Below are 22,107 nucleotides of genomic sequence, written 5' to 3' on the forward strand. Positions count from 1 at the left end.
TGTGTTTCCATTACAAATGTGCACAAAATTTTGTCTAATGCCAAAAGGACAAAATTTTGCAATTACGGTGTTTCCATAAAATAAGAAACACAATTAAAATCACATGTGAATAAGTTTGTTCATGCGATAAGTCATTAAAAATCAAGGCCACCATTATCCTCCTGCCACTTCCTGTCGTTTTCTTTGTCTTTTCCGCCAATAATGGCATCCAGCTGTTGATCACGACTTGTGTGATGCCAAAAAAATAAATTAAAAAATTTGATAGAGCTGAAAAAAAAACACCTCACCTTTTGCAAAAACTCAAAATTGCCTTGTTCCCATTAAGCAACTTATTTATTTTCACAATTCCAACTTCCAATTTTACGGTCTGTTGAACCTCAGCTTATGAACAACTGAAGAGATTTCTCTGCTAAAATCTGGTGAGCAGCAGCAACGACACCATTTTCCACCTCACCACATAACCTGATCTCTGGGAAGGATGATCCTAACGATACCTCAGGTGTCCTGAAATCCACCCAGTGATCGACCCTGATTGGTTCACCCAGAAACCTGCAGACACTCTGAACCAAGCCGTTTCTGTTCAGAAGGTTTCGATGGTTCTGTCTGGACAAAAAACACTCCGGTTTCCCTTGTAACAATAATAACACATGACACTGACGTAAAAACAAATAAAACTATCACTAATTTTGCTCCTCAAATATTACTTGTGGGGAAGCAAATCACATACAGCTACTTTAACACATGATAACCCTCTGTTGGTTTGGGTTTTCAGGACAGACTGCAACAAAACCTTTCTTTTGCCACAATACTGTTCTACATTTTGCTCTCAGACGTCTGGTGCTCTGAATGATCAGGGATTAATTATGCTGCTTTTTCGTTGTGTTTTTTTACTTTTGTTCTTCTTTTGGAGACTGTTTTAACCTGATAGCTGTGCTCAGGATGTTATTTCATTCTGTACTCCCACTCTATGTTCATAGAAATTATAAATGCCTTATGGTGACGTGGGGAAGATAAATCGTTTCATCTTACCAGGTTTTCAGTCTTCTTTCAACTGGATCAGATGTGACCTAAAAATGAGAAAAGATAGTTTCAGGTGGATGTATCAGTTTCTTCCCCAAGCTTCTTTGGTGATCTAAAACTCAAAATAGCTGTGAGATTTTACATCATCATTGAGAGTTCAGGGAGAGGCCTTTATTCAGAAGGACAATGGGTGTCCTGTGATTCTTTGCTGCCAATGATTCCTCGGAGGCATATAAGCACCATGACACACAGGCTCAGAGTCAGAGAAGATACTTGGTGTCAAGATGAAGGTACTTGTGCTTTTTGCTTTCGTCGTGCTGGGATGCAGCCTGGCCGCGGCTCGAAATGTGACCAAATGTGAACTGAGGCAGCAGCTGATGGTGGCGTTCAGCTCCCTACCGAAAAGTGTGACGGTGAACGGACTGACTGAAGATGCCTTCTTAGCCAAGGGTTGGTAGCTGATTTTCTCTTTAGATAAGAACAAATGATTGTAGGCAAAGTTAAATTATAATGGTGTTTGCTCATTGTTGAAAAAATGATTTGTGAAAACTGAACAGTCAGATCGATTACTGATTTCATTTTTAACTTTTCAGTGGTCTGCCACGCGGAGCAGCTTTCAGGCTTTAACACCAGTGCCGTGACTGATCTGAGCCGTGGGACGGGAAAAGAGAGTCAGGAGGATTCAACTAAGAGCGGATCATCTGAATCTAAGGAGAAGGACAAGAAAAAGTCAAAGGGCAAGGGCAAGTCCTCCGAAAGCAACGAGGACGATGTGGGTGTGACCCTTTACGGCCTTTTCCAACTCCCCGATGATTTGGTCTGCAGCAGCACCAACAGCGCCTCACTCAATTTGTGTGATATCAGCTGCAACAGTAAGCATACGGTTATTGTGTAACTAACCCACAAATCAACTGTTTATAGCTGACAAGCTGTCTGAACAGGTTGTTTAGGGGTCTGTCTTTGTGTTTCTGTGCAGATGTTGACATTTTTGTGCAAATTTGTTTAGTTTTGCATTATTTTTGCCTAAAACCGTCTCAGTGCTGGCCTACTTTGGTCAAATGGTGCCTAGGCAGTTGATTCTCCTGTTATTTTAAACTGACCAGCTTTACCAAACACAGCTTCCTTAGGGATATAAAACATCTCACTAAAACGTAAAAGTCACTTCAACACAGAAAAATACCGCTACATTTCTCTCTTGTATTTCTGACAAAAAGTTGCTTGCTAAATACAGTGACGAAGTTTATAAGTTAGCAACAGAACTTCTTTTGTCCTGACCCTGGCCACGCCCCTCACTGTATCTTGGCTCCGCCCACTTTTGTGTAATTTTTCAATTATTGTGTGGGGGCAGGGTTATCAACCTTTTTTTTACTGACAGGTTTCTATCTTTAAAGTTCTGTGCAAATTTTGACATTTTTGTGCAAATTTGTTGAGTTCATATTATTTTGCCTAGAAATGTCTTGTTTTGTCAAATGTAAGCTGTTTAAAACGGTAATGTTTTATGTCATGCAGGTCTGAATTCAGGTCTAAAACCATCTCAAACATAAAACAGCACAAAAAAAGTTTAGATTTGCCACTTGTTGGTTTTTTTTTTTTTAAAGTCACTACAAAGTTCATAGCAATAGTACCACAAAGCCCCTCCGCTCATCCCCACTTGGCCACGCTCCTCCGCGTATATTGGCTCCGCCCACTTTTCAGGAATTTTCTGGGGCAGGGTTAGAGTTACACTTTAAGCTACTCATTGCTTAGCTGTGGCATGTAGAGTGATATGAGGACTGTTAAAACTTTTTACTGTTTTTCTCAAGTTCTTTTGTTCTGTCATCTGAAACAGGAAATACTGTTTTTGTGTTTTTTTTTTCCTTAGAACTAACTGATGACGACATCTCTGATGACATCAACTGTGTGGTGAAGGTCATCAACGAGCTTGTGTAAGTTTTTATTTGTTTTTTTTATTTTAAATTTGTATGTTGTACCATCAAGTTCCTGATGGTAAACTGGGTGTTTTTAAATATTTCCATGATGGTGGTTGAGTTATATGAAGTATAACAAAAAAGTGTTTGACCCCTTACAGATTTCTTCTGGGTTTTTTTTTTTGTTTTTTTGCCACACCTACGTGTTCATATCATCAAAGAAATCGTGATTTTTCCACTGGATTGCATATTGTTGGGATGGATGATCTAAAATATTAAATTGTGATAACAAAAGCAAAAAACAGAAGAAATCTGTCGGGGAATAAACAGATTCCCCCAAGAAAACTAAACCATGTTAAAATTAAATAAGTCAAGGTAGAATCATTACAAAATGACAAACATATTTTGTTATTTTGGTTGTTTTTTTATTTTACATTCTTCAACAGAACAAAAAACTTCATGGCGAAGAACTCAAAGGAGCTTTGGGAAGTGTAAGTCTAATTTACAGAAATGTTTTACTGTTGTTAGTTTTTTTGTATTTTTGTGACAGCTTGATTAACAAATGGCAAAATGTTCTTTACTGAGCGATCCCCTCTGTTTGTTTGCAGTGTCAAGAAACTTGTGGGTGGCAACTGCAACAATTTGGACCAGTACTTCAGTGGTTGCTGAGAAACTTTGTTTCACCCTTAATCTCAATAGAATGATCGGTCTTCCTTTACCAAACTATTGAGAATTATGAATGAATAAAAAATATGAAGCATGTGCCATGTGTTGTGTTTATGAAAAGAAAGTTTATGTTTCAATCAGTTTTGCAAAGTAAAAGCAATTACTGAGGGTAGGGATTTCCAAAGTGAGACCCAGGGGCCATTTTCAGCCTTCCCAATGATTCTTTACACAATTCACAAATCGTATCCATTTGGTTTGCCAACTCAGATGGTTGTTACAGACGAAGATTTAATTTTTACTGATAAGAGGCCTTAAAAAAACCCTTAAAAATAGAAAATATAAACAATTTTTTGCAGGTAAACCTGTGAGATGTTTTTTTTTATTGTGGATCTACAGAGATTCCTCATCTACTTTGCTTGTTTTATTAAAATATTGTGACCCAGAAGATTGAAAACAAATCTGGCTTCCATCAGCCCAATCAAGATATTGCTTTATTTCTCTTTAGGCCAGTGTTTCTCAAACTTTTTCAGGCTGAGGACCACTTAACCCATTTAACAAACAGTCATGGACCACCTAACCTGAAATTGCCCCACGATAATACATGTTCATATATAATGCAACCTATGACAATATAAATCTTTAACTCACTCAAGTGTTATGTGCATTCATAACAATTAGGACTACTTGTGATTTAGAATGAAAGAAAAGTAGACTTGAGTTGCGTTAACAGAAACAAAAAAGCACCATTAAATATAAAAATAATCCACCCATTTCTATCAGTTGTATTTATTTAATTTAATCATTTATTTAATTAAATAAAAATAACAATAGCTGTAGACATGTAAGCAGAGCATCATAGGCAATAAAAAACAAATAACAGTTCTCACTAACCAAGACGAGTCCAACCGCTGACCGCATAAAGCCATTGAAGGAATCCAGTCGCTAAGCTGTGAACGACACATCAACAATCAGCAGCTATGATTTAGCTTCTTGTGATCATATAATAGTCCTGGAGTTGTTTTCTTTCCACCGGTATCTGCAGCTTTTCTTTTGAGTAACTTGGTTTTACGCCAGTTTTTCATCAGTATTTTTAACATAATCCTTTGCTAAGCTAGCTGCAGCGTTGCACTTTAAGCTGACGTCACGGCAAATAAACGGTCGTTTGCGTGAAGTACCTCGCGGACCACTAAGGGGTGACCGCGGACCACCAGAGGTCCGGCAACCACAGTTTGAGAAAGACTGCTTTAGACCATTTTGAAGCATTTATGTTTTACATTTTAATGTTGTACCTCAAGGAATAGGAATTATTGCATTGGACAATTTTGCATGTATGAATGCAATTCTCTAAGCTGTTGAGCAACACGTTACAGTAATTTTGAGGCACTGTGTTCTGCATTTTAGTTTATTTGTTACATAATCAATGTCACATATTGTTTATGTGAGGATTTATTTGCATACAGTAAAACTTAGCAAGAATAAGAGGATTGTATTCCAAATGTTTGTGATTTCTGTCCCGTCATGGCTGAACTGATAAGAAAATTATTTTTATTATTTCCCACACAAAAAGGCAGATCACTGCAGAGATCGGAACGGAATAAACATTTTTTATTCCTTTGAGATTAGAGCTCATGAAATAACGATATAAACATTCTCACACAATCCATATTTACACATTTAGAAAAACATCTTGATCTGGTAGGATGAGCATCTCTTGCTTGTCTGTAACTTTGTCTGTTTCTTTTGTTTTCCAGTATGCAACAAATTTCGCTGACCATTTTTCTGATACTACAAAAGCTACATTTAATATTGAACATGTAGCCTTAAGCAGCTCTAAATCCAAAATCTGGAGCAAAACAGATAAATACTCTCCAGAACCTAAGTGACTGATTATACATATTGTTATAAAATCTTTTTTTAAGTAGTGGAGTTGAAGTTGCAGTTTGTAACTTTTTACACAAATTTTATTTTTCCATTTTTGTTGAAACTGTCACGATTTTGTGACAGTTTGATACGAGACAGATAATCTGTGAAAAAATCAGGCTCCTCCACCTTCTCCCTGAGCTAACTAAAGAAGAACTAATCAGACAGGAGGCGGCTCTTAGCGCTGTCAATCATTTTCAATGTGACGCTGCTCGCAACTCTTTTTTTCCCCACTGCCCCCCTATTGGTGAAGCTAAGAGCTAACAAATGCCAGGGGTTGTTAGTATGGCCACTGTTTTTCTGTAACTATAAATTGTTTCTTCTCCATTAGCACATTTAGCAACATGTTCATGAGATTGATTAACAGCTCTAAGACCCGCCTGCTGGCTCTGATTGGTTGTTTTTCCACTCCTTCATACAAAAATAGCAGCTCAAGTAGGAGGAGAAACAACCAATCAGTGCCAGGAGGAGTGTCAAAGTGCTGTCAATCACAATCTCACGTGGGGCTGCTCATCCTCCCCCATTGCAGCTAGCATAACTTGTTGTGAATGCTAAATCTAGTTAGCATGGCAGCTGATGATGGCAGATAAACAGTTTTCCTGTAACGGTGAGTTGTTTCTCTGTCATTAGCACATTTAGCAGCACGTTCATGAGGATGATTGGCAGCTCTAAGACCCGCCTCCTGGCTCTGATTGGATGTTTTTCCATTTCTGCAGACAGCAGCAGCAGCTTGGGGAAGAGAAGGAGATACATTTTTTCCACAGATAATCTGTCTCATAACAAACTGTCACAACATGGTGACAGTTTTAACAAATGTGTCAAAATTATATTTTTTAAATAAAATAAAAGTGCATAAGGTGCAGCTTTAAGAGCTCATCACACAGTCTGGATGTTATGTTTCAGCTCAGGGCCCAGCATGGCCTCCAGGTTTTCTATCTTCATCGCCTCTACATCTCTGGAGCTGGACAGGCTGGCGGCCCGGGTGATTTTGGTGAGCGTTTCCTCGTACGGCGGCGGCAGGTAAACCATGACGAAGACGCCTTCCGATCCGTCAGAACTGGTGCTGGTGTGGCGCTCGGCGTTCCTGGTCAGGGAGGCTAGAAACTCTGCGTTGGCGTCTGCGTCCTGGACGTCCAGGGCGATTATGTTGGCCAGGCTAAGTTTGTGGCAGAACCAGCGTTGATAGGCCAGTCCAGCCAGGAGAGCCAGCAGGAAAACGGAGACGATTGGGAGACAAATGTACAACGCCAGCTCTGAGCCTCTGTCCTCTTCTAACCCCACATCAGGCCAGGTGTTGATCTGAAGATCAGCAAGAAAGATTAAGATTTTAAAAACTTGATTTTATTACATTATCAGGTATAGAGAGAATGGTATCTGCAAAGTAATACATGAAAACAAGTAATAATTTCACTGAATTTCTGCTTTTAAAACCTGAACAAAATGATTAGAACCCAGATCTGAGTACCCAGAAATATTACTCGAGTAAAAGTAGCTCTGCTTCAACATATTTTTACTCAGGTAAAAGTAAAAAGTAGTCATTCAAGAAATTCCTCAAGTAAGAGTAAAAAAGTATTTGGTAAAAAGTCTATTCAAGTACTGAGTAACTGATTATCAATAATTTTACATTTAAAATGTACATAATCAGATTAACTGAAATATAAAGTTAAGTGAAAATTTTGGTATTTTAAGGATGAAAATGACAATAATTGATATAACAAAAATAATAACCAATTTAGGCAAAAGAAAATGTTTCCAAACCAGTTTCTTTAGATTAAAAACTTATGAAACTTTAACAAAAACGTTTACTTTTTACTTTTACTTGAGTAAAATATGTTGAAGTAGTGTTACTCTTACTTGAGTACAATTTTGGCTACTCTACCCACCTCTGCTCGTAAGTTAGTTTTATGTAATTTCAAGTGTACTAAGATACTTAAACTAGAAACTAAACTAAAAATACTTGGTAATATCTTGTGTTTTTGCAGTGAACTTTAAAATACTGCTCTGTATTGTTATTATAATAATTATTCAGTTATGATGTAACGTCACACACCTGCTGCTCCTGTGTTGGAAGCCGACCTGTCTTCCAGCCGTCCAGCCCATCGCCTGCTGGTCCAAACCNCCCACATCAGGCCAGGTGTTGATCTGAAGATCAGCAAGAAAGATTAAGATTTTAAAAACTTGATTTTCTTACATTATCAGGTATAGAGAGAATGGTATCTGCAAAGTAATACATGAAAACAAGTAATAATTTCACTGAATTTCTGCTTTTAAAACCTGAACAAAATGATTAGAACCCAGATTAGAGTACCCAGAAATATTACTCGAGTAAAAGTAGCTCTGCTTCAACATATTTTTACACAGGTAGAAGTAAAAAGTAGTCATTCAAGAAGTTCCTCAAGTAAGAGTAAAAAAGTATTTGGTAAAAAGTCCAGTCAAGTACTGAGTAACTGATTATCAATAATTTTACATTTAAAATGTACATAATCAGATTAACCGAAATATAAAGTTAAGTGAAAATTTTGGTACTTTAAGGATGAAAATGACAAAAATTGATATAACAAATAAATAACAAATTTAGGCAAAAGAAAATATTTCCAAACCAGTTTCTTTAGATTAAAAACTTATGAAACTTTAACAAAAACGTCTACTTTTTACTTTTACTTGAGTAAAATATGTTGAAGTAGTGGTACTCTTACTTGAGTATAATTTTGGCTACTCTACCCACCTCTGCTCGTAAGTTAGTTTTATGTAATTTCAAGTGTACAAAGATACTTAAACTAGAAACTAGACTAAAAATACTTGGTAATATCTTGTGTTTTTGCAGTGAACTTTAAAATGCTACTCTGTATTGTTGTTATAATAATTATTCAGTTATGATGTAACGTCACACACCTGCTGCTCCTGTGTTGGAAGCCGACCTGTCTTCCAGCCGTCCAGCCCATCGCCTGCTGGTCCAAACCTCATCCAGCTGCTGTCCAGCAGCGTCCGGGTCATGGTCAGCTGCTGCTGGAGTGGATGAATGATGGATGGATGGATGCAGAGGGGCCGTTTGCAGCAGCAGAATATGTGTCTGCAGAGAAAGCTGCACTGAGTTAAGGATGAGATGAGCGTGTTTCTGTCCAGCTGTGGTGGGAGGGGCCAGAGGTTAAGCAGCTGCTCACATGCTTACACATGCAGCGGAGGAACTGCCCAGTGATGGGATTATCTTTGTTTTGTCTGCCCTTCATCACAGTAACTGGAAAGCCTGGTGAGAGAAAAGGGAGTGGCTTGTCTTAAACCTCAGTCACGTGGAGTAAACGATAGTAAAATGACACAATAGTAACCTCGAGACCTCCGCAGCATGTGTGTTTTACAGACACATCGTGGTAAGGAAAGTCTCCCAAACGTCTGAGCGAGAAATTGGTCTGAAGCAACGTTTCACGACAAAACAATGAACAACTCGGTGCGTTTTGAGTTATTCACAGATTCTGAAAGAGTCTAACCTTTCCATTGACGTCAAACACATGGAAATAAAAAAACAGTTAATTTGTTAACATTTTAAGTCTATTTGTAACCAGACTTGACTTGCTTTGGAAGAAATAAAAATCCTCTTCTGCACCATTACATATAAAAGTTATCCACCTAGTTCTATAAGTTGTATTTATTTCCTGATTAAACCATTTTAAATTAAAAATAACAATAGCTGTTGTCGTGCAAGCAGAGCATTTTTAGTAAGAAAAGTCATAAAAAGCAAAGAACGGTTCTTACTAACTGAGACTTGAGTCCTACCGTTCAGGAGCCGTTCAAAAGAATCAAATCGCTAGTGAATGTTTTTGATGAGGCAATAACATAAATTGATGCAAAGCTAAAAAAAAAAAAAAAGTTGATTTTACATAATATTGTCTCTTTAAATACAGAATAAAAGTGAGAAAAAAAATCCAAAAGTCATTGTTTCTTTAAATATTTTGTAGCATTGTGTGTTGGTTTATAAAGGCCAAAAGCAAACACTGTTTGGAGAAGTCATGGCATGGAAATGTTTGGAAAACCCTGAGCTAGAGAACAAGGACATATAAAAACAAGATAAATATTTTCTTCTCCGTGTGGGAATAAAATCAAATAGCGTCAGGAAAGCAGTGGAAAGATAAATCACATCTCTTAAATGTGTCACCTGAAGGCAAATTTTTCATAAAGAAAACAAAATGGGGTCTAAAATGCAGCTTTGCGGGACTCCACAAGTAATGAATTCTGACCAGAATCGTCTTGTTGATAATCAGAACCCAAAACACAATGGAAACATGGTTTAAGCATCATTTAGGTGTTTAAAGCCAAACTGAAGCATTTTATTAATGCATTTGTCCTAAAAAAAAATGTCACAAGGTCCTTTAGTTGCAGGTCAAACCCTTTTGCTCAACCTTTTCAGATTTATTTATTTTTTTGATTGAGATTCTGACGTCCACCACTAGACGGCGATAGTGCACAACAGACGTTTGAAAGGCTCCACCCGTGACGTCAGTCAAGGTGTTTTACAGGTTAATGAGCCATCAGTCTTTTTACTACACACGCCTGAGAACTAGTCGGAACTCAGACTCATTTCTGCTGACGGGACGTTTGACAGGAAATCGACTTAAAAATAGCTCCGATGTGAAATCACGGAATTGTTGAGGCTTTTGATCCTTTTTGCCAAATGGAAGCTGAGGTTTAATTCGTTTAGTTCTGGCAGCCAGTCGCTGAGGAGGAAGTCCAACCTGACGGTCAATCAGAACCCTTCAAAGGCCTCAGCCATGCTGAAGAATGGTGCGTTCACGGCCCTGATTCTCGTCATCTGCGGCCATTTTTCTGACGCCGGTAAGAAGATTTCCTTGACCGTTTTTAAAAATGGATTATGAGAAATATAGAACGTGACTGTAATATATCTAATATTAGAGGAAAATATTGTAAAGATGTACCATAAAACAACTGACATACACGAACTGATAAGGAAATGATTGTTTCTTTGCTGTTTTAATATCTCGTTTCTATTTCAAAGTGGTTGATAAAATGCACCAAAGGAAAATCCCGAATGAAAAACTGAATATCCATTGAAAACTTAGCCATCAAATTAACTTATTTAATTTTTTTTAACAAAATAAGTGGATTTCTGGTCTTTCGTTCTGAAGAAATGACAAAATATAAATAACACAAATTAACTTGATTAAGGTATTTAAAGTAAAATCTGAAAACTTTACGGAAAACCGAGAAAATCATTTTTTTTAATGTTGAGGTAAATGTCTCATCTGTTCAGTTGAAGAAGCTGTGAATCAAAACCTTTTTGTTGTGCAAGGCTGTAAAGTGGCCATTGTGTGAGATGTTGTCACCTGAAAGTAATCAGGGCTGACCTGTTTGACATAAGGTGTGGAAATACCTTTTAGTTCTTTTTATGTTAACTCTTACCCAACCTGCTTGAATGCAGCTACGCTACAAATTGTACTTTTCCACCGGTTAGATTGGGGAAATCTGCTTAAGTACTTTAAATTTGATATCAACTTAGTTATAATTTAATTCACAATAAATCTGCTTTTTTTTGGGTTTGTTTTTTACTTCCCTAAAACTGGAGTATGTAGCTTTTGTAAATAAGTTTTGGTAAATAATAAATAAATTATTTTTACACATTTGTTGAAACTGTCACCATTTTGTCACAGTATAATCTGGGAAAAAAGTGAGCTCTTCTTCCTTCTCCCAGTTCTAACTAGAAACAACTAATCAGAGCCAGGAGTAGGTCTGTAGCGATACACTAATCTCACAATACAATATTCTGCTCACAATACGATGTATATCACGATATTCAGCAAACAATTTGATACGATTTGATACATTTTTAAGGTTTCCTGAAAGGCTTTGGAGGGACAGAGTGATTTTGGCGACATTTTGTGACTGTTCCATAAACTTGGATTGAATTAATTGAACTGATGATAATACTGGTGTAATAAATGTTGTTTTTGTTACACGTTTGCTTTGTTTAAATGTTAATTGTGTAGCTTTGTGTATTTGGTTATGCAGGAAAGGAACCTTTTTCGTCTTATTCGCTTAGATAATGTAGTTTATTTCATTTCATTATTTAATTAATTGTAACTGGTTGTTTCATTACATGTCATTTCTAATGTACATGTCCATCTGGGAAAAAATGTCATGTGTGATAGCTGTCATTTAATTCATGTGGATTTAACATAAAACTCAAAGTAGGATTTAATGTATCGACACTCACGGATGAAAAATTTATACTTTCTGAGGAAAAAAAAAATATCAATAAATATAGATAGAATTGATCAAATTACACAGCCCTGGCCAGGAGGCGGGTTTTATCGCTGTCAATCACAATCTTATGTGGCGCCGCTCATTCTCTCTCCTTTACTCTGTTGTGTAGCAGCATGTTGTGAATGCTAAGGCTAGTTAGCATGGCCGCTGATGACGGCAGATAAACAGTTTTTACTGTAACGGAAAGTTGTTTCTCCACCATTGGAACATTTAGCAGTGAGAACATGAGGTTGATTGACAGCACTAAGACCCTCCTCTTTGCTCTGATTGGTTGTTTTTGCTGCATTTGAGCGGTGCATTTCTTCAGATGGCAATAGCAGCTCAGGGAGGAAGTGGAGGAGATTGATATTTTCACAGACTATCTTTCTCACAGCAAACAGTAACGACATAGTGACAAAAATAAAATAAAAAATATATATATATTATATATATTTTTTATTTTTATTTTTTTTTCTTTAATAAAAGTTCTAAGCAATATCCTGAGCTTGAAATATCTCACGGTTCAATCCGTCATCCAAAACTAGAACGGATGTGGACCAACAACACACCCAACAAGAAACGACCATCGAAAGCGACTTAGTGGGCAGGGCGAGTATCCAGAGCAGAGAAGCTGTTCAAAGCTGAAAATGGCTCAGCAGGGAAAAAACAATATTTGTTGTGCTCGCTCACTGAAGAGCGATTAAAGAAAGCCTCTGTTGAAAGATGAGCGGACATGAAGGGAACAAAGCAGAATGTGGCAGAAGAGGCTCCGGTTACATGAGACCAAACCGATGAGTTTGACCAGCATTCAAAACGGTTTGAGAGGAGAAAAAGCCCTGAACAACCCAGAGGTGAAGCATAGTAATAGATAAAACATTGGGAAAATAAAACCCATTATTTTTTAAATCAAATATACTGAAATTCTGGGACTTTGTAAAAGTCAAAACTGTAAAACCATCAATTTTCTCCCAATATTCAGAAAATGTTTTGTGACACAGAGGGGGGGGGGGGGGTTATGATTTAAGATTAGCAGGAAATAAATATCAGTGTGTGTGGAAGATCTATGGACTGGATTAAATGATGAGTTTAAACAAAGTACAGATATAAACCTGCTTTAAAAATCTGGTAAAAAAGAAGCTTATTCATATGTTTTACATGATGGGTATAACATATGAAATTTAGGAATAATTTTACATTTAAGGAAGAGAATGAGAGGTCTAAGTGTATTTCAATGTGGGAATAATTTCAGAGTTTATCATGTGTGGAGATTTAAATGTTTGTAGGATGAATATGAGAGCAGGTGGAAATCATGAGATCAAATATGTAAAACTGCTTGTCAATGGGGCATGATTTGTTTTATTTTCATTTTTTTCATGTTCTCACTTGGTGTCTGTTAGATAAATGAATGAAAAAAGCTTGGTGGTAGCAGCATCAGGCTGTTTTCATTCAGCCGGTTGATGGGAAGAAAACCTGTTGGTCTACAAAGAGTTCAGCCTGCAGGGCGGCGCTCAAACTAATGTTTCTGTCTCCACAAACATCAAGTCTTTTCTCCAGTCGTTTTATTTATAAACGTCGCATCTGAAACCAGAAGTTTACATACTTTATAAAAGAAACACCGCAATTCTCTTTATTTAGTCTTTCCACTGATGTTACACGAAGAAGCCGTGTGTTTTAGGCGCACTTTAAATTACACCCACAGGTGTGTCTCTAATTAACTCAGATGTTATGAATAAGCTTCCAAACAAATGGCATCAAACTGTTTAAAGGCTTATTTAAGCTTCTGGCTTTAAAGAAAGTAATAAATTTGCCACTGTTGGTAATCTTGATTGACCTAAAATGGGAAAAGTTTGTCAGTGTGGTAAAAAAAATGCATAGGTGTCTTTAACAGAGTGTATGTAAACTTCTGGTTTCAAATGTATGTAAATGGACCAAAGTGCTTTCCGAGATCATCAAACACTAATCAATCAATCAATAAAATACAATGTCAGCTCTTATCAAATGAAAATGAGTCTTAAACTGATCCAAAGTATGAACAATACTTAATTATTTGTGTTTATAGATCACAAAAATGACTCAAAATTTTTGTCTCTTTTAAGTAAAATGTGGGGTGTAAAACATTTTGCAAGTCACTGTATGTCTGAATGTCTCTTCTTTAGCTGTGGGCTGTTATCTCACTACATGTTGGTACAAGTTGAAGTTTCATGTATATTCCTGGAGGATTGTTGCTCAGAGGTCATCTGCTGCCTTTTCCACTTCCTTGTCGAGTGTCTTAATATTTCTGCGAAGCCTTTTGGAACATGACTAACCGGTCGAAGGAGGCCTGGTGTTGCTGCTCTGTCTCCAGCGAGTTTCTTTAACCTCCTTATCTCATTTGATCTGTGGAGTTTAACCTGCAGCTGAAGGATTATAAAACTATAAACACTCCAGTTTGTAACGCAAAGGTCAAAAACATTTAGTTGCTGTTTTAAGCTCTTTCAGGAAACAACTGAGAATGATCTTGGTTTGCCTGCAAAGATTATTTAACTTTTGTTAAATGACTTGGTAATTATTTAGGCAGAAGGAAATTAAAATCTCAAACATCAGTTTGAGGAGCTCAATAATTTCCATTTGCCTGATTTATCACTTTTCTCTTTTTTTCCTCTTTTTATCAAAAGCTGGACCATAAAATTCCTCAACTAGCCAGTTTTTTGAAGAATCATTTTGTCTAGACTTCACAATTAATTTTATTTGTTCTCTGTTTCTCTTTCTTTATTTGGACATTTAAAATATCTTTCAGTTCCAGTGTTAAATATTCAACATAATTTATTGTTTGTTATTGATCTTTGAGTGTTTTTATCGTTACGCCATTATCAGTTTATATCAATAACTTCTGATCACCATGACAGGCCTAACCAAGTAGCTCATAAAACATGCACAGATTAAACATTTTAAAAGTAATTAACTACCAAAGTTAAAATTCACCAATAGATGATTAACGCAGTGGAAAAAAAATCAAACCAACATGTGAAAAGCTCGGCTCTTTCTGCTCGACTTAACATTAATGCAGTTACAACCGATCTGTTTGTTTTTTGGATTAACTGATTATTGGATAGCAAAGGGGGCTTAAAGGATTTTTATTTATTTATTTTTACTAAAATTACTTTTCTTTTTAATCTTAAACTTAAAATGTGTATATATACTTTTTATAGTTTTGGTTTAATTACAAATCTCAGTATGTTGTTCTTTTTGCAAAGTTCAGTTAAGGATTAATAAGCTAAGTTAGTTGATTATTTCAAAAATTGATTCTTCACAATTAATCTCTTCAGCCCTACAGTTGTTTTTAAATAAATTTTTTATTATAATTACTGCAGGCTTCCTGTCCGGTTGTGGTCATTTTCTAACAGGAGAAATAAAAAATGATTTCCACTTTAGCTAAAAACTCTTTATAAACTGAGGTTTTTCTGAATAAAACTCAGTTTTTTGCATTGCATTTGGTCTGTGATCGGTTTTTTTTTTCATTAACTGAATCGCTGGATTCCTGCTCTGGCAGTGAAAACACAGTAACTGGAATGCAGAAGAGCAGTAAACCATTTACTGTCATCTGTCACCACGAGGCTTTCAGATCCTGGATGCAGTACAAAGTGTTGCTGTCTGCGTTGCGTAAAACTCTATTATAGCTCTGGGCAGCAGTCTGACTTGTTGTTGGAAATTATGACCCTGATGGCTCCAAGTTTTCCTGTTTCAACTATGCAGATCTTTATCTGAACATGTATGACAGAATGATAAGTGGGGGTTTCGCCTTTGAATTTGGGTACATCCTCGTGTTTCCTAAGGGTGTGTCCACACCAGCCCTGCTTTAGTTCGCTTTAATCAAACTCTAGTTTGTTTGGATCGTTTGGGGAATCTGTGAATCTGCAATCGAACTCTGCTCCGGCTGAAAACATAAGTCTGGGTCTGGTTGAAGCAGAGTGGAGACTGCTGAAAAAGCAGGAAGTAGACTATAGCGCCAGGCATTCTGGGTAAATATTAAACTCTAGAGTGAGAAATGGATTGTGGTCTTTTATCAAAGATAAAACAGAAATCCTACAGCCTCTAAAATCCGACGCTACTCCATTTTTGTTTACATTTTGTGAAGAAGGAAGTTGCTCTCATCTCATCTTTTTGTTTCTTTCAGTGGTTTTTGTTGTGGCGCCCCCCACAGGTGTGGAGGAGGACTTCTAGGCCAGTTCTGAGTCGTTTTGGTTTAATTATGGAAATAGTTTTATTTACAATACTTTGACCAGAGCTTATTGTTGAACTTCTGGTTTGTCTAACTCTGTTTAATGCACCAGAGGATGAATAGAATGTGAAATACTTATATTTTCTCCAAAAAAGCAGAAATCGATAAGAGAATTGTCTTTCAGAGTCTTATTTGCTTTTCTTTTTTGCAGTTCCACCTCCATCAAATGTGACGGTGAAATGCGAAAACCTGAAAATCACAGTTAGCTGGGATTACAGCAAACATCAACCTCAAACCATTTTCTGGGTAAACGTCACTGGATCTAAAGTTGTAGGGTAAGTATCTGCTGCTGCTCCTTGGTGCGTTCTTCATGTCTTTGATTTAGAGCAAAATCAATGAAATTAAACAATCGTCTTGTTTTCCTGCTTTGATTGAAGGTCTTTTGAAGCGAGCACAGAGGAGCACCAGTACGACCTCAGCCAGTTTGTGCTGGGCTCTCAGGAACGCTACCTGTCTTACCTGGTTGTTTTTGTAACGGCCGTCCAAGGAGGCGATCGGTCAGAAGCCGTAAATTCAAAGTCCTTCTCCTTCAACCAGTTAATGGTGGTTGATATCAAATGTAAGTAAAATTATTCAGCATGCTCAGCGACTCGGCACCTACAGACTTTTATGGGGTGCCATTTGTAAAACTGCATAAACAAAAAATTAAGTGCAATAATTTGGGTCATTTGGGTCACAATTTACAATTGTGTAAACTGAACTACTAGTTTACTGAACTAGTAGTTCAGTAAACTACTAGTAGTTTACTGAACTACTAGTAAACTATCATAACTAATAACTAAACTAGTGTACTAAAGTACTTTACTAGTCTACCTAAGTCTAGTTTATAAAGTAAACATTTTACTCCAACTAAATGTTTAATTAGCAAGTTAAATATTCATTTCAGGCTAAATTTTTAGCTTCTTGAGTAAATATTGAAACCAGCTGCGTTCTCCTGCTGGCGGCGTTTCGCTGGTCCACAAACGGCGACGGCAGAAAACGACAGTCAGATGGTTGTTCAGCAGTAACTGAATATGTTGTTTGAAAACGTTTTCTTCTGTTGAGTATTTATTACCTAATCGATGTAATCACAATACTTCAACCTTTTTGAAAAAAATGAACCAAAGTATTTAAAAACTAATATAACTAATACAAACTAAACTAATACTAAGACATATTTAACTAATAAAAACCAGCAATGACTCTCTTAACTAATTAAACCCAACAAAAAGTTAAAATTAAATAAAACTAAAGTATAATGAGAACAGCGGGTTTTTCTGTGGGTGAAGGGGTTAAAACCATGTTATTTTCCTTGTATTTCTTGACCATGAGCCTCTTTGCGTTAGTTTAAAACACAAACACGTTTTTGTGGGAGGAATAAATGAAGGTTATGAATAAGTTTGCCTGGCACTGAAGCTTGACTGGAGCTGGACTGTGGTGTTTGTACTGGTTTCCAGCCAGCTTCCTGATGCTCTCACAGGATGCTTGACTTGGGTTTCAGGTGAAAGGAGTCAGGCAGATAAACTTTAAATGATCTTCTTTCAGGTTTGTTAGATCTTCCTCCTGTGAAGGTCCACAAGGCTGAAGATGGGGCTTCTGTGAAGTTTGCAAATCCCCTCCGTTTCTACGACGAATTGAAGAGAACTGTCACACGGAACAGTAACGCTGCTCTCTATTTCACGGTTTACCCATCTGAAGTAAGCTACCATTGTAAACTGTTTTTATTTTTTTACAGTGAAAAGATCTGATGGCTATAAAACACCAGGCTGTAATCCTGATCTCATCCACAAGTTGACGCTAACATTTCTGTTCTGTTTAAAATCTGTCATTGTCTCAGATTTTCTCAGCTTGGAGTGATTTTACATCAGTTTCACAGAGTAATCACCGCAAAAGGAAACACTGCTGGTGTGTTGCATCTGATTTCTGCTGAAACTGCACCACTTTGATAATATAAATATAAAATAGTTCATTTAAAATGTTGGTTATCACAAGCTTTTGAGAGAATTAAATATGCAACCACCTTTAACTAACTTCTGTTAGTCCAGCATTTAATGGGGCGGAGCTTCATAAATGGCAGAGTTTGGCTGGTGGATAACAGATTAACCAGCAGAGGAGGTTGGAAAGCACCTTCTTGTTGTTTGACTTTAAAGCTGCTGTCTAAGGCTTTGCACACACCAAGCCGAGTCTTTATGAAAACAAATATGTTGGCCATATTGTTTAAAAACATATTTTAAACACGGGACTGGTTTCAGAAAAGCTTTTACCCAAATAAACCTGCACAAATTTGCCCACGAGCAAATTTGTGCGCTCAGGGGCTCATGGGGGGCGCTAGACTGCCCTCAATACCCAAAACAGCAAAGTTAAAACCTGTCAGCCAATCAGATTGCTTCTAACGCCCTCCACTTCCTGTTAGTAATTTAACATGGCATCAGCAGGTTCATTTGTGTGCAGATTTCAAAGTTTAACTGCTTTTAAATAGCATTTTAGAGTATAAAGTTAATAAAACATCGATTGGGAATCGTATGAAAGGAAGCATGTGGTGAATTGTTTGTTGCAGATAATAATGCATAAGAACCTAAATCCCCGTTTTCCCGTGTATACACGCAAACAAAATGTTTGCTCAAATCTCCACTTTGAGATTTTTTGAGAGTTTTTATAAATAATTTTTTTATGGACATTAAGTTTTTTGTGGATAAAAGGCTAAATCACATAAAAATGTATTTGTTTTCCTAATTATCTCTCTACATTTGACTGAGACAACAGAGTTGATGGAGAGGATGGAGAGGAGGAACCTGTTGAGATTTAGTCATGCAGACTGTATTTGCAAATTATTACAGCTTGTTGGAGCTCAGTTTGCATCCAAACAGGACTTTGGGATACCAAACACTAATACCTGTGATGATTATGTGATTTCAGTTCAGAGGGTCATGCCGTGTGTCAGATTTAACCTGCAAACTCGACGTGACGCTCCCTGCGGAAGACTGCGTCACCTTAGAGGGCGTCCTGTGCTTTGACCAGTGTGTTAGCCAAATAGCGTTCAAAGAGACGAAGAAATACTGCTCTGAAAAGCCGGGTAAGTATCTACTGGAAATGCAGAAAATGTTGCATTAAAACATGGATCATACCATGAAAGGTTTCCAGACACCATGTTTATACAGATACGTCACAGATATTCATCTTTTGAAACGGCGTTTACTTCTAATTCAAAATGGCCGCCGTATAAAAGTCTTATATTTTGGTCTAACTGTGCACATATATGTCTAATACAGATGATTCTGATATCAAACTATATATTATTGATCAAATCTGAAACTCCAACATCTCTTAAAGACTTACATTTGCCTTAATTAGAGCTTGGATTAGTGATTAGTTGTTTATTTGTAAATATATAAAATAAGCTCAAGTGGCTAATTTTTTATATCTAATTAATCATCAGAATAAGCCATAGAAAAATCAATTACTAAATTATTGTCAGATTTAAAACTTATTGGAACCAATTTGACTAAAAAACTGATCTTGATTCAACTGAAATAAAATAAGCAACAGACATGTTTTAAAATCCAGACATCTTCAAACAGAAAGGCGTTTTCCCCAACCTGATCACTGTCTGCTTACATTTCTGGTGCAGAAGTTGATGGACTGGTAATGCTTGCCGTCATACTGGGGTCCATTTTTATCGTCGTAATCATCGTCGCTGTAGCCGTCATCTGCAAGGTGGAGGCCTGGACCATGAAGATACCGATGCCAAAAATCCAGGTAACCAGAGGAATAAACATTTTACTTTTCTTGTGAGAAACTTTGCAGTTTGTTGGGCCATTGTAGATGGAAAAAGAGTAAATTTCCACCAAAAAAACTGATATTTGAGATAAATCTTAGAAAATTTCTAAAAAAAAAAAAAAAAAACAAACAAACAAGAAAGAGTTAAGTTCGTAGTTCCAAAAGTCAAAAATGTATGGAAAAAAATCTCAAATTTTATAGAAGAAAACTGAAACTTCTGAGTTTGAAAAGTTGTAAATTTGCTAGAAATCTCTCAGATGTTTAGCTTAATCTCAAAACATCTTTGGGATTTTCAAACTCAGAAATGTCCATGTTTTTTTCCAGAAAGTTTCTGAGACCTCAAAATTTCAGGGTTTTTTTTCTACCAAATTTTTGACTTTTCAAGCTCAGAAATTTCCAAGTATTTCTAGAAAATATGAGATTAATCTCAAAATTGTAGTTTATTTTTTTGTCTTTTTCTAAAAGAAAGTTGAGAGATTTCTGGGGGAAATTTACCTTTTTTCCTTTAGCGGCCCCGATTCCTGCTCACCGTTTGCTTGTTTCCGATTCTTAGCAGAAAAATGTGGACAGAGACGGCGAACAGCAGAGTTTCTTTATCCCTCAAGAGAACCCAGACAACAGTCCAGTCTCCATCTACTCTCCGCCCGCCGAGACGACGTCGCTCGCCTCAGAGGACCAGAACGTCTGTGAGCAACCAGAACCGAACAACAACGGCGGCGACGATTACGACTGTCGGGGCGAACAAAACTACGCGGGTGGAGGCTGTTTGGACGACAGCAACCCAAACCTGGACATGGAGGGTTTCGTGACAGGGGCAAACGGGACGGAAGACGACTCTCCAGACGGCTCCGTGAAGACGGAGTGCATTTCCATATCTTCCACGGAGGAGGAAGGATCGCCGTATGACCGGCCACATGTGTACTGCCAGAGGGAGCTGGGCGACGGAGATCTGGTCATTGGTTACAGTGGGAACTGACAGGAACAGCTTCTGGGATTCTTTCCTTTTGGTTGGTGCTTCAACACGAGCCTCACATGTACCTCAGGGAACATAAAGGGATACCGATGTTTGGGACGTCGATGCGCTCTTAAAGTGACAGAAAGGAAATCCATTTTTACATCCATGACCTCACGGTGGAGACGCAGTAGGCTGGGGACTCCGCCTTTCCGGATGCTTCCTGAAGCATTTTACCAGGTGCATTATGTTAAAGTGCACTATGCAGCTTTTAATTAAAAAAAACTTTACATATTTGTCTTGACAGTATGAGACAGATGATCTGTGGGGAAAAAACAGAACAAGCTCCTCTACCTTCCCACAGTGCCTACTAGAAACAGCCAATCAGCGCTAGGAGGCGGGTCTTGGTGCTGTCAATCATGGTTGTGTGGTTGTGAATGCTGAAGCTAGTTGGCATGGGAAGCAATAACTTTGGATGACCAGTTTTCCTGTAACAGTGAGCCATTTCTCTGCCATTAACACTGGGATGATTGACAGCACTAAGGCCCTCCTCCTGGCTCTGATTGGTTAATTTTGACAAGGAGTTGTAAATCTTTTCAATGATCCTCTCACATGCTGAGTTTTAATATGTAAAAAAAACATTTTGTAAAAGTTACTTACTGCAGCTGTAAAGCATCTTTCTTCAGGGATTTTTGATTAGAGAGGCGACACATGGCCAAAGTCTTCGACTATTTGCACTGATTAATCTGCCAAAAGTTAAACTTTAACCTCATTTAATGTTTCATTACCTGATCAATCTAGACGGCAGTCAGCACATGAAACAGTCACGCCCTGGATGACTGCAATGGAAACTATTTGACTTGTAAAACAGGCTTCAGAAGTTTTTTATAGAAGTTTACAGTACGTCGCTGAAGGATTGTTTCTCTTTTTTCCAGAGCTGCTATCTTATTAAGTTAGTATTTTAATAAATGTCTGAATGTTAATTTGATCTTCACTGCGCTCAAAGTGACTGCAGCTTCCTGCTGTTGTAGAACAGGTTTTCTTCCGTCCTTGTTTGCATGAGATGGAGGAAGGTCAACATGTTGCTCAACCAGAATCTCCCTGCTCTCAGGGCAGGTCAACTCCACAAAGGAAAACATTTTAGATCTTATAAATGACTTCATGAAGAATTGGTGACTTCTGTGATTTTATGCATTCATATTTGCTTAAATTTTGTATATTGTCGCCAATTTTGCATCATTTGTCTCTTTTTGTTGGGTTGAAATCCTTTAACCTCCGTATTGTCAGATTTATAACAAGCTGCCAAAATGGATTCTTTTATTGCCCACAATAAAGTATTTGTATATATTTTTAGAGTGCTTGTTTTACACATTGTTTTT

General features: G+C 37.3%; 2 protein-coding genes across 2 annotated transcripts; both read left to right on the plus strand.

Annotated features, from left to right (window-relative positions):
• The first annotated feature begins 1,268 nt into the window (after positions 1-1,268).
• LOC103154475 (lysozyme C, milk isozyme-like) lies at positions 1,269-3,689 on the plus strand. The gene is made up of 5 exons (XM_007575769.2): positions 1,269-1,470; positions 1,614-1,892; positions 2,882-2,945; positions 3,374-3,418; positions 3,536-3,689. The coding sequence occupies exons 1-5, from the start codon at positions 1,305-1,307 to the stop codon at positions 3,594-3,596; spliced, it is 615 nt and encodes a 204-aa protein (XP_007575831.1). The 5' UTR covers positions 1,269-1,304; the 3' UTR covers positions 3,597-3,689.
• A 6,378-nt stretch (positions 3,690-10,067) lies between these two features.
• Positions 10,068-22,079, plus strand: ifngr1 (interferon gamma receptor 1). The gene is made up of 7 exons (NM_001360866.1): positions 10,068-10,337; positions 16,172-16,295; positions 16,398-16,579; positions 17,545-17,696; positions 18,916-19,072; positions 19,628-19,755; positions 20,330-22,079. The coding sequence occupies exons 1-7, from the start codon at positions 10,274-10,276 to the stop codon at positions 20,750-20,752; spliced, it is 1,230 nt and encodes a 409-aa protein (NP_001347795.1). The 5' UTR covers positions 10,068-10,273; the 3' UTR covers positions 20,753-22,079.
• Positions 22,080-22,107: the final 28 nt, after the last annotated feature.

The sequence above is a fragment of the Poecilia formosa genome, unplaced genomic scaffold, assembly GCF_000485575.1.
Source record: "Poecilia formosa unplaced genomic scaffold, Poecilia_formosa-5.1.2 Scaffold388, whole genome shotgun sequence".
Classification (NCBI taxonomy): domain Eukaryota; kingdom Metazoa; phylum Chordata; class Actinopteri; order Cyprinodontiformes; family Poeciliidae; genus Poecilia; species Poecilia formosa.